General features: G+C 59.4%; 1 protein-coding gene across 6 annotated transcripts in view; it reads right to left on the reverse strand.

Moving 5' to 3' along the window:
• Nucleotides 1–8,879: 8,879 nt before the first annotated feature.
• Nucleotides 8,880–12,505, reverse strand: part of DEPDC5 (DEP domain containing 5, GATOR1 subcomplex subunit) — a 47,313-nt gene continuing 43,687 nt past the window's right edge. For all 6 annotated transcript variants that reach the window (XM_084867284.1, XM_084867285.1, XM_084867283.1 and 3 more), the window contains 3 exons: nucleotides 12,005–12,065; nucleotides 10,240–10,322; nucleotides 8,880–10,093 (listed from right to left, as the gene is read on the reverse strand). In XM_084867284.1, coding sequence (XP_084723410.1) covers nucleotides 9,801–10,093; nucleotides 10,240–10,322; nucleotides 12,005–12,065 — 437 coding nt within the window. In that variant the 3' untranslated portion in view covers nucleotides 8,880–9,800. The remainder of the gene's footprint in view (nucleotides 10,094–10,239; nucleotides 10,323–12,004; nucleotides 12,066–12,505) is intronic.

Below are 12,505 nucleotides of genomic sequence, written 5' to 3' on the forward strand. Positions count from 1 at the left end.
ACCCTCACAGCCCACCAGCACGTGGGCACGGCTGGGCTCTCCATGCTTTCCAAGCCGAGTTAGTGACTCGCCCAAGGCGGTTACACAGCCTGGAAGTGGCGGGACCAGGATCTGAGCTCAAAACCAGGCTGCCACAGAGAGGGGTGAAAGGCTGGCTGGTCCCTAAGCCCCACCCGGTCCTGCCAGTCGACGCTGAGATGCTGAGGGTGCCGGTGCCAGGCCCTGGGCTGGGGCTGGGCCCGCCCTGGACAAACCAGGAAAACCCCAATGACTACAACAGGCGCTAACGAGGAGAAAGTACAGCATGCACAGAGCAGCCCCGGGGACACAGGGCCTCTGGCGCTGAGAATTTAGCTGAGCACCTACTGTGCGCTCAGCCCTGGGAGGGGGCGCTCCTGCAGAGTCAGTCAGACGGCCCTGCGTTAGAAGGGAGACGGGGAATTAACTGGAAAGCAGGTAACATCCGGGACCTGAGTGTTACCATCTGGAACTCGGCCTGGAAGGACTGCTAAAAGCAACTGTAGAATAGCAATCTCGGGAGACCAGAGGAAGGCTGGCAGGGCACTTGAAAGTTGCTAGGCTGGTGTGGCTCACTGGTTGAGCCTCGATTCCCAGTGGGGACCTTGCAGGAGGTAGCCAATCAATGACTTCCCCTCTCATGGATGTTTCTATCTCTCTATCCCTCTCCCTTCCTCTATCTCTCTCTAAAAATCAATTTAAAAAAAAAATTTTTTTTTGAAAGTCAACCACTGCCCTAAACCGGTTTGGCTCACCGGTTCAGCCTGCAGACTGAAGGATCCCAGGTTCGATTCCGGTCAAGGGCATGTACCTTGGTTGTGGGCACATCCCCAGTAGGAGGTGTGCAAGAGGCAGCTGGTTGATGATTCTCTCTCATCGATGTTTCCAACTCTCTATCCTTCTCCCTTCCTCTCTGTTAAAAAATCAATAATATATTATATATATATATATATATATATATATATATATATATATATATATATATATATTTTAAGTCAACCATGGCCTGACCCTTTATCTAGCAAAAGAGGAAACTGAGATTACAGGGGGGCGGAGAGGCCGGTCCAGTCTGCGCAGACTCCAGCCTCCCTGGCCGCCTCCCCTCCGCTGTGATGCCGAAAGGAGGAACGCAGCCCGGTGAAGTAGGATTTGCCCGTGGGGGTGGGGGGAGGCCCCGCCCCAGGCTTCACCGGCCTTGAAGAGGCATCCACACACGGAACCGAGGTTAACAAACCAGGCTCGTGGTTCCCCTAGCGCATATCTTTAAAGAGCCCGGCAGATAGTAACTGTCCCCCACAGGCCTGCCCTCCAGGAGGCCAGGGTCCCCAGCACCGGAGGGGACCCCAGTTTCCTCCAGCTCTAGAGGAACCCTTCTAGCTTCCCTCATTATGTTGGGCCGATGATTAAGATCAGAGAGCAGGCCGAAGCCGGTTTGGCTCAGCGGTAGAGCGTCGGTCTGCGGACTGAAAGGTCCCGGGTTCGATTCCAGTCAAAGGGCATGTACCTTGGTTGCGGGCACATCCCCAGTAGGGGGTGTGCAAGAGGCAGCTGATCGATGATTCTCTCTCATCGATGTTTCCAACTCTCTATTCCTCTCTCTTCCTCTCTGTAAAAAATCAATAAAATATATAAAAAATTAAAAAATTTTTTTAAAAAAAGATCAGAGAGCAGGGCCCCATTCCGGGCCAGGTCTGCTGTGTCTTCCCCGGTACAGGCCTCCGCAGGGAACAGAGCGAACCCCGAGGCTCCCTGAGGACCAATGGGCCTGGGGTGTGATGGGGGAGGGGGGCCCGGACTTGGATCGGAACCCTCTCTGCCTGGTCCCAGCTGAGTACCCTTGGGCAAGCCACTTGCTGAATGGGACTCAGCACACCTGTCTCTCAGGGTTGGGGATCAGACTGAGCTGGTCCTGGGCCAGCCCGGGGCCGGCAGCAGGAAGCGGGGGGCCGCCACAGCTGGTCCTGCGGCCTCACTCTCCCACCCGGAGCCGGTGGTCCCAGCAGCTCCTCACCGGGGACCCGATCTGCTGCGCGCTGCCAGCACCTGCTGCCAGAGCCCGGAGAACGGCTGACCCAGAAAAGGCACGTCCTGCTTTCCTCCAGGGCACTCTGGGACACTCTAGCTCCCCGACAAGTCTGGACACCGAGGGACATATTAAAAAGAACCCTGGCATTGTTCTGGAAGAGACGGCGGTGTTCGCCCCGTTGGCATGGTTACCGTCTGGAGCAGGAGGGGCCGCCCGCCCGCAGATCGGTGTCACCCAGATGGGATGTTAATGTGCTGCCCCAGGTGACCCCACCACCAACAGCATCTCAGCTGGTGAATCCCTGGCTGGCTCTCCGCCCAGCTGGAGGGTACTTTACCCCCATATGCTATCTCCTACATCCTTTTTTCTTTTTAATATATATATTTTATTGATTTCTTTTTTACAGAGAGGAAGGGAGAGGGATAGAGAGCCAGAAACATCGATGAGAGAGAAACATCTATCAGCTGCCTCCTGCACACCTCCCACTGGGGATGTGCCCGCAACCAAGGTACATACCCTTGACCGGAATCGAACCTGGGACCCTTGAGTCCCCAGGCCGACGCTCTATCCACTGAGCCACACCGGTGAGGGCTCTCCCACATCCTTACAGCTCCCGGAGGGAGGTGGTTAGCCCTGTGATTTGGACGGGGAAAATGAGGCCTAGAAGGGTCAGCCGCTCACTTGCTCAGTGTTCCAGGCGGTCACCCCGGGACCCCATTCATGCCCACTTCCTGTCCTGCTGCTGCTACCACATGCCCTCCTTCCCCCCACCCACCCCCCCCACCCCCCACCCACCCCCCCACCCCCGCTGTGTCTGAGCTCAGCCTGCGCCCACAGATTTCGGGACCGTCCAGAGCCTCCCGCCCCCCGTTCAGAGCCCACTGCGGAAGCAGATCGGCTCCCGAGGCAGCTGTTGGCATTAAAACGTGTGAAAACGTCCCTCCCGGGAGCTGCAATCTGTGCCCAGAGGAGCTCAGAGCGGCATTCCCAGAACACACACACACACACACACACGCCCCGTCTCCATGCCCTCGCCCCCACCCAAGCTCAGCCCGGGGAGAGGGCGAGGCTGTGGCATCTGGTTAAAATCAGGGGAAAAAGGCTTTTGCTTCTGTCCTGCAGAGGGTGAGGGAGCGTGTGTCCCTTAGCCAGAATTTTCTAGATTTTTTGTCTGGAACCATGTGGATAATCACCTCCTGCTTCCCTGTGATTCCCACAAGGTGAGGCCGAGATGGGAGGGGCCAGGAAAGCTGGAGGACCAGGCCTGAGATGGCTGGGACCTCCCCTCTCCGAGCCTCGGAGTTCCTGTCTGTGAAATGGGAGACCATGGGTGACAGCATTCTTTCTTTTTCCTGGCTCCGAAGGTTAGGTCAGTGGTCGGCAAACGCATTAGTCAACAGAGCAGCCAGAGTTTGCCGACCACCGGTCTAGGTAGCTCCCCATCGGCAGTTCAGCACACTCAAGAGGATGAGCCAAGCCAAAACCGATTTGGCTCAGTGGATAGAGCGTCCCCCTACGGACTCAAGGGTCCCGGGTTCGATTCTGGTCAAGGGCATGTACCTTGGTTGCAGGCACATCCCCAGTGGGGGTGTGTGTGCAGGAGGCGGCTGGTCGATGTTTCTCTCATCGACGTTTCTGGCTCTCTATCTCTCTCCCTTCCTCCTCTCTGTAAAAAATTGGAGGACACGCATAGCAGCGTGCCCTCCGTTTTCAGCACCACCCCAGCCTCTCTGGAGGGACCCCTCAGCCTCAGGCGGGGCGGGGCGGGGCGGGGCAGACACAGGGCTGGGCTTTCTCCTCTGCAGTGAGGCTGCCTCTCCATCTCCTCCACCGAACAGGGAGTCCCAGGATGCAGGGTCTCATCGCCCTCGCAGCCACGCCCCCAGAGCCTAGCACCGTGCCTGGCATTCAGCAGGCGCTCAGCACACCCTTCCCCAAAGGCTGCGATCACTGTGGCGGCAGCAGGAAGCGGAGGGCCTGAGGGAGCTGAGCCGGGAAGAAAGCTCCAGAGCTCCCGCCACGCCTTCCATTAGCGCATCTTCTCCGCTCCTGACAGCCGGCCCCCGGGGACACCCTCCCAGCCAGCGGGGCTGAATTCCCGTCACGGCCTTGCCTCGGACAGGCAGCCTGGGCCCTCGCCGAGCAGCCCAGCGGCCGGCGGTGCCAGGAGCTGCCCGTTAATATTTAATGTGGCTGGCGCTGCTGCGGCAGCAGAGCCGCAGGTCGGAGGGGCGGGAGGGGGCGCGCAGAGTCTCCCCAGGGCTGGCTGTGAGGGGGGCCCAGCTGGGAAAGGGCTTCAGGAACCACGAAGCCCCCAGCTGACGAGCATTAAGCACATCCCTCTGAGCCCCGGGCTTAGCTCAGACACGGCCTGGACTAGGAGACTGCTGACTGAGCCCGCGCCATGAATGCCTGGGGGGCCAGGGGCCCCCCGGGGACATTTCCCGGAGGCAGTGGGAGGCCAGAGCAGCGGCACTAGCCAGACCGGGACTCTGCTGTGTGGCCTGAGCAGCAGCAGCAGCAGGTACCCCAGAGACTCGGTTTTCTGATCTCTGAAATGGGTATAATAAAATACCTTCCTTGAGGGGCTGTGAGGAGGCTTAGATGAGAGAAAGGATGTAGAGGACCCAGCTCGGCACATAGCAGGGCCTCGGAAAACGCTGAGTTTCTTCTCCCAAACCAGGCATGGGTCCGGAAGTTGAGAGAAGAGATGGGGGAGAGGGGAGGGCACATATGCATTGGCCAGAGTGACCAGGGGGCATAGGAAGGGTGACCTTGAAGCCAAACATCTCCAATTTGGACTTGGCATCAAGGTGGGGCAACCCTAGGAGAGAGGTCAGAGGGAGGATGGGCAGAGAGCCCAGGACGGCGGGAACAGAGCGGCCCTGAGGGACCGTCTCTTCTCATCGTCTGACCCCTTTATTCCACAGACGAGGCTCAGCCCAGCCGACACTCACACAGCAGAGCTGGGGCCAGACCGGGTCCACGGTCACCTGAACGAGACCGCCTCCGCCGAGGGAGTTACCCGAGCCTGCCCATCGGATCGGGGAGGCAGGTGCCATGATGAGGGGCCCCCATTCCCTGCGGGGGGAGGGGACCTCTGATTCTCCGGCCTGGACCAAGCAGGCCCCTCACCTCCCACCCCTTCCTGCCTCTCTCCAGTATGCTTCCCGCTCATCCCGGGAGCTCCCCACCAATGCAAATCCCACCAGCCCGGCTGTGGCATCAGGATGCTGTGTGACATGGGACAAGCTACTGCCCTCTCTGGTCTCCGGTTTCTAAAACAGGTTTCCAAAGCAATCTATCGGAAACCTCTGTTTTCTGCTCAGTTTTGCTATGAACCTAAAATGGCTCTTACAGCAGTCTTTTTTTTTTTTAATTATTATTATTTTTTTATTAAAGGACCTCTAGCAAGACCCTGTAAAGCCTTTTAGTCAGGCCATATAATATGGGTTCAAATGCTGGCTTGCAATTTTCCTGGCTTTGGGCAAATCTGTTAACCTCTGTCAGAGGTCTGGCTTTTCTTCTGCAGAGACAGGAACCCTGGGGCGAGAGAAGGGCTGGGAAGATGCTCCGAGATGTGATAAACGAGGGGAAGCCCACCAACCAGGGCGCCTGCAGGAGGAGGAGGGTCCCCCCCTGACGGTGAGAGGAGGTGGGGTTACCTGCTCCTCTTTGCACCCCCCTCTCCCTTCCCTTCCCTTCCCCACAGGGAGACTCTCAGCCCCACCCCGGGTAGATGGTGACTCCAGTCATCCTGCAGCGACTGGTCCCTCGGCTCCTGTTGCCATGGCACTGCAGCACCGCCGGGCCAATCAGGAAGGAGATGGGTGCATGAGCCGCTGTTGCTAAAGCCGGAGCAGGATGCCTGGCCAATGGGAAGGGCAGCCGAGTGGAGCCACCATGGAAACCTCAGACCCGAGATTCTGTTCCAACAAGGTTTTTGCTGTTTGCAAGGGGGGTGGGGGGTGGGGAGAGGCTGGGTTTCCTGTATCCCTTTTCTTGCAAAGAGCATCTTGCGGTCCAGGGAGGACATTGAGGAGCTGCAGCCAGGGTGCGTGGCAAGAGGCCTCTGCAGAGTCACCAAGGACCCAGCCTCGAAGGGCTCAGCTTCAGATGCCCCCTCATCATTCCCCAACCCCCGCCTCTCAGATGCGCACCATCCCCTGGCCTCTGACCTCGGTCCTTCCCACAGCTCTCCAAGCCCCATCTGTGCCGGGAAATGGCTGGGGGCTGCAGGAAGATGCCCACCCCCAGGGAAAGGCACGTGGAGCCCACCCCCGAGGGCACCCTTCCACCCTCCAGCGTTGTGGCTTTGCACCCACGCTCCGCCTCTCCTCCTCCGAGCAGGGAACTGCAGGAGGACAGGGATGAGGGCCGGACAGGTGCTAGCCCCTCTGCAAAATTCAAAGATGGAGCCAAAACCAATGTGGCTCAGTGGATAGGGCGTCGGCCTGCGGACTGGAGGGTCACAGGTTCGATTCCGATCAGGGGCATGTACGTTGGTTGCGGACACATCCCCAGTGGAGAGTGTGCAGGAGGCAGCTGATGTTTCTAGCTTTCGGTCCCTCTCCCTTCCTCTCTGTAAAAAAAATCAGTAAAATATATTTTTAAAATAACCTCAAAGATGGAGCCAGGGGCGCTGGGAGGCCTCTCGGATCTCACATCCCAGACTTCCCGCTGCCTCGGCCTCCAGGCTCTGGGTCAGGGGCACCCACAAGGAACCCGTCTCCAAGGGGGAGCCCTGGCCATAGCGCCAGGGGACACAGATAGGACTCAGGCGGCCCTGACCATGCCAGGCCAGCAGGGCAGCCATTCTAGAGCTGAGGCCCAGGCGGCAAAGCTGCCCCTCAGTGCCACACAGCTAAGCCCCAGCTCCCACGGGAGCCCAGCCCTCCAGCCTCCTCACCCCACCCCACCCCACCCACCTGCACCCACCCCCGCAGGCAGTCAGGGAGCGGTGCATGCCCAGGCTCTCAACACCCTGTATTTCGCAAACACGGGCACAATCGCAACTGCAGGGAAAAGGGTGTCCCGCCCCTTCCCAGCTCCGCCCTGGCTTTCACTCCGTTGCCTGGCAACAGTTCTTCCCAGAAACCTAGATGTCATCCTAAACAAAGGCCTGGTCCGCATCCTTCCCACCAAACCCATCGCCAGTGACATCCCTTTTATCTCCTACGTGGCCCAGCCACCCCCGCCGCCCCTCCCCACCACGTCCCCGTCTGAGGTTCCATCACAGATTTCCTGGACCAGCACTCTGGCCTCTCCGAGGCTTCCTGCTTTGACATTCGCTCATCCCCTGGCTCCCCCCGCCACCCTCTGCTTCCATTCTGTATAACCACAGCCAGACACGCTTTAAAAACCCCAAACCTGAGCGTGTCACCTGGTGCTGGCTCAGAAGCTTTAATGATAAAACCCAAAAAATGTTTGATGCCTGGCCGGTGTGGTTCAGTGATTGAGCATCAACCTCAAAGATGCTCAGGGGTTGAGGGTTCGATTCCCGGTCAGGGCACATGCCCAGGTTGCAGGCTCCATCCCCAATGGGAGGCGTGCAGGAGGCAGCCGATCCATGATTCTCATCATCGATGTTTCTCTCTTTCTTCCTCTCTGAGATCAATAAAAATATATCTATTTTAAAAAAATAAAGGATAGCTCCATCTTTAAAAAAAAAAATACATTTTATTGATTTTTTTTTACAGAGAGGAATGGAGAGGGATAGAGAGCCAGAAACATCGATGAGAAACATCCATCAGCTGCCTCCTGCACACCCCTCACTGGGGATGTGCCCGCAACCAAGGTACATGCCCTTGACTGGAATCGAACTCGGGACCCTTTGGTCCGCAGGCCGACACTATCCACTGAGCCAAACGGGCGAGGGCTTATTAAAAAAAAATATTTTTATTGATTTCAGAGCAGAAGGGAGAGGGAAAGACTGAACCATCAATCATGAGAATCATGGACCAGCTGCCTCCTGCACGCCCTGACCAGTGATGGAGCCCACAACCCAGGCCTGTGCCCTGACCTGGAATGAAACTGGGACCTCCTGGTTCCTAGGTCGACACTCAACCACTGAGCCACCGTGGCCGGGCTGCCTTCTCTTGCTTGGTTTTCGTGCCAAAGCCCTTCAGCCCTTCAGCCCTCCAGAACCCCTCCCCCTCCCGCTGCTCCTGGAAGGCCAGGACTCGAACCCCAGCCCATGGCTGCGAGATTTCACCATAACAGAGACCTGTGCACGTTGGTGTTTACAGCCCTCTCCTCATGGACCTGTACGCAGATGGCTCTGAAGGTATTGTTGACGGGAGAGCAATGAATGAGCGCCTAAGCCATGAATGAACCTCCCTCTGCTTTGTAGGGATGGAGCAGGGGATGGATAAAGGGCCACCTCCCTGAGTCTAAATCACAAAACCCAACAGCAACGGCACTCACCCATCACAGGGCTGCCGGCCACGGAGGCAGTGTGTGACCAGATGCTGCCCAGGATGTGTGCGGTGGGAAGCAGACATGGGTGAGTCCCCAGACCAGACTGGCTTCTCTGTCCCCCCCAACCTCAGACCCCAGCAGGAGACGGTGGCGAGGGGACGGTCCGACTGGCCTCCTGCAAGGGGAAGTGTGCCCGTTTCGCTTCTGCTTTGAGGTGAGACGCTTCCTGTGTGTCAGACCAGCCTGGGAGCGCTCCTGGCGGCCCCTGCCAGCCGCCCCGGAGGCCGGTGTGGTGACTGGGGGCCGGAGGGCCTGTGGCTGTGGCCCTCACCGCTGTGCAGGGAGCCAGGCCCCAAGCCTGCCCTCCCTCCTTCCCAGCGCGGGAACCACTCACAGCGGGCTTTTCCCCCACTCCTTTTTTTTAAAAAAATACATTTTTATTGATTTCAGAGAAAGAGAGGAGAGAGGGAGATAGAAATGTCAATGATGAGAGAGAATCATCGATGGGCTGCCTCCTGCACGCCCCTCACTGGGTATTGAGCCTGCAACCGGGGCCTGTGCCCTGACTGGGAATCGAACCGTGGCCTCCTGACTTCATAGGTCGGTGCTCAACCGCTGAGCCATGGCGGCCGGGCCAGGGGCTAGGGCTGGGCAATTCTTTCCTGTAGGAGCCACCCTGGGCAATGCAGGGTGTTGGGAAGCACCCACCAGGTGCCAGGAACGCTGCTGACCGTTATGACACCCGAGTGCCTCCAGATATTGCCAAATGTTTCTCAAACGGGGGTCCAAGGCGTCCCCGGTGAGATCCCTGGCCAGCCCCTGGTGCTCCCCCAGCCTGTACCAGGGGCCTGGAACGTGGGGGGGGGGGGGGCGGGGAGGGTAGGACGGCGTAGAAACCAGGCTGGGGACAGGGGTGCCGCCCCTGGCACTTCACTCCACGGCGGCTATGTACAGGTATGTACAGCCGGCGTGAGCCTATGTACACTATTTCACAACGTTATCTTACATCCCGTGTGCTCCCAGTGGGAAGTGCAGATCCCGCTCCAGGAGCCCACGGGGGGTGCAGGAGGGGACTCTCAGCGGAGCCGCCCCCTCTGAGGACACTCCTGGGGCTGCCTGTCCCCTTCCCACGGGCCATCTGGGCCTCCCACCTGCGCTGGGCGGGCGCTGGCTTCTCCTTCTCCTCGAGCGGAAGAACGCTGGGGGGGGGAGAAGCAGCCGCCCCCTGACGGTGGCAAACTGCCACCACGGGTGCCCAGAGCCCGGCCGATCCTATGGACCACAACAGCCGCCGGGCGCCCGCCCTCCCGCCCTCTGACCCACGCCGGGCCCGGGCTCAGGGGGCGCTGGCGTGCATCTTCTCCAGGCAGCTCGCCCAGAAGGCCACCAGCCGGTTGTCGCGGTTGACGCAGAAGTCGGTGAAGTCCCTGAGCAGCCGGTCGGCGAACTTCTCGTCGCCGGTGGCGCTGGAGCGCCAGGTCTTGGTGAGCATGGTGTTGTAGGCCCAGTTGTAGCCGATGCGCTCCTCGCAGAACATGTTCGGGGGGGCCGAGCTGGTGGAGTTGCGGCGCCGGCGCTGCTGGCCCGAGAACTTGCGCTTGGAGTAGGGCAGCTGCAGGAACACCGTGCCTGGAGGGACGGAGGGAGGGAGGGTGGGGCCCGGTGGCAGCCACGGAGGCGCCCAGGGCCGGGCCTGGGCGGGCTGGGCAGTTCTGCAACCACAGGGAGGTACCCTGTCCATGGGGCCCATGCCCCTTCTGTCCAGAGCGCCTCACCTGTGACGTGGATGTACTGAGGCTTGTTCTCGGCTGGGAAGTTAAAAGCAGATGCGGAGTATTTATCTTGCACAAACCCAAACCTAAGGGAAGACAGGGACGCGCACTGAGTAGGGCCTCTCCAGGGACCAGGGGCTAACAGGGCCCGGAAGGTCTCCTTCTAGATGGAAGGTGCAGGCTGCTTCCCTCTGTCCCCGCTGCGTCCCAGCCCCTGCCTCTCGATGGCTCCCCGGGCCTCCTCCCGCCCGGCCTCCGTTCACCTCCGGGCGGCCGAAAGCCCCCTCCCCGCCGCCCTCTTCCGCACCCCCTGCTCCTGGCACCCCCAGCCGTCCCAGCAGACCTGCCCACGGCGCCCTCCCCACATCCTCGGGACCGTCAGGCCTTCCCGAAAACGGTCCCCCGGTCTTTGTGTACCGTAGCCACACCTCCCTCTCCTAAGCACACAGTAGGTTCTCAATAAAGGCTCTGAAGGGAAACGAAGCGTCTTAATCGGAATTCTGTTCTTAGGAGCGAGGACCGGTCTGGACCGGGCAGGAGGGGCCGTTCTCCACGCTCGGCTGTTCCCTCCGGCTCCTCGGCTCCAGCTGGTTCTATTCCTGGGCTTTCTATTTCCTGAGGCCCATTTGTCACAGCTCTACCTGCCGAGTGCCGCAGAGGACACGGTGATGGACGTGGCTGCCGCCCTGAGCGGCTTATATAACTTGGACGGGGCGCGGGCACAGCTCCAGGAGGTACAAGGCCCCACTCCTCCTGGGCCGAGTTCCTGGGGTGGAGCTCGGTGGCCGCCCCTACATGAGTCAGGTATGCAAACCGCACACACAGGTTAACACGCCTGCCAGCCCCATCCACTGCCCGCAGGCTGGTTCCACCGGGTGCAGGAGCGGCCTGGGGTTCCCCTCTTCCTCTACTTCTAACCAAGCCCTTCGTTTCCTCGGCGCAGGCCAGCCTGAGCCAGGTTCTTGCCTCATCCCTTCCTTACGTCACCAGGAAGGACCTTCCATTTTAAAAAGGCAACTTAAAGCTTTGCGCACTGGCGGTATGGGAACCAATGAGGTTTTCCCGAGGCGCGGTTATTGCTAAATGGAAAAAAAAAAAAATGCGTGGCTCAGTGGCTGAGCATCAGCCTATGAGCCTGGAGGTCACAGTTCGATTCCCGGTCAGGGCACATGCCGGGTTTTGGGCTCGATCCCCAGTGTGGGATGTGCAGGAGGCAGCTGATCCATGGTTCTCTCTCATCACGGATGTTTCTCTCTCTCCCCCTCTCCCTTCCTCTCTGAAATCCATTAAAAAAAAAATTTTTTTTAAGGCAATTTAACCACACGGTCCTTGGCCCTCTCACTATCCCCCGATGGACAGCCAGCCTGGGGAAGGCTTCCTGGAACACATGTGAAGCCGGGAAATGCCTACTGACTCCTCTACCGCTGCTTAAGCACTGACGGTCTTTTCAGCCTGTGTCAAGGGACTCGATAAATTCCAGTTTTCTGTCTCCTGTCACCTCCCGGGTAGCCTGTCTCAGGTCTCACTGGAGGCTAAGGAGGGAGCTCTGCTCTCCCCTCCACCGAAGGCGACGGGGATCAGGTCTGGGAAACGACAGCCGTAGGGACCAAGGCCGGGTCCTATCGGAGATGAGCAGCGCACGTGACACTGGGGGGCTGGATCATGTGACATTTCCCCGGAAATGAAACCAACGGGCTTTGCTCTGGGAACGGCCGTTCCCGACGAAGGCGAGGGCCCCCCTGCCATTCTCTCCCGCGAGGGGACGAACCTGTGCGCGATGGCCTCCTGGAAGAGGTGCATGCGGTCCCAGTAGGTCTCCGGCTCGAAGCCTGAAAGGGAGAAAGAACAGACGCTCGGCTGTGACTCCTAGTGCATGACTGGCCCGGGCTCTGGCCTTCTGAGCCCTTCTCTGCTCTCGGCAACGCCTCCTCCTCGATCACAGGCTCAGCTCTTCCCCACGACCCGCCTCCGGAGAGACCGGCCTCACCCCACGGGGGGGACGAGCCAAAGGCAGTGACAGCCACACAAAGAAAGGGACAGGATTCCATCAGGATCTACGGAGGGGAGGGGACAAACTCGAGTCCTTAGGAGCCAGTGTGAGCAGCCAGGACTCATCCCTATGACCTCCTGTGTCAGCAGGAAAGGAGCTCTAAGGGCAAGTCATCTGGCCCTGGCCGGTGTGGCTCAATGGATAGAGCGTCAGCCTGCGGACCAAAGGGTCCCGGGTTCGAGCTCGGTCAAGGGCAGGCTCCTCCCCAGCCCGGGCCCT

This window comes from Pipistrellus hanaki (genome assembly GCF_964339955.1).
Source record: "Pipistrellus hanaki genome assembly, chromosome: 19".
Classification (NCBI taxonomy): Eukaryota; Metazoa; Chordata; class Mammalia; order Chiroptera; family Vespertilionidae; genus Pipistrellus; species Pipistrellus hanaki.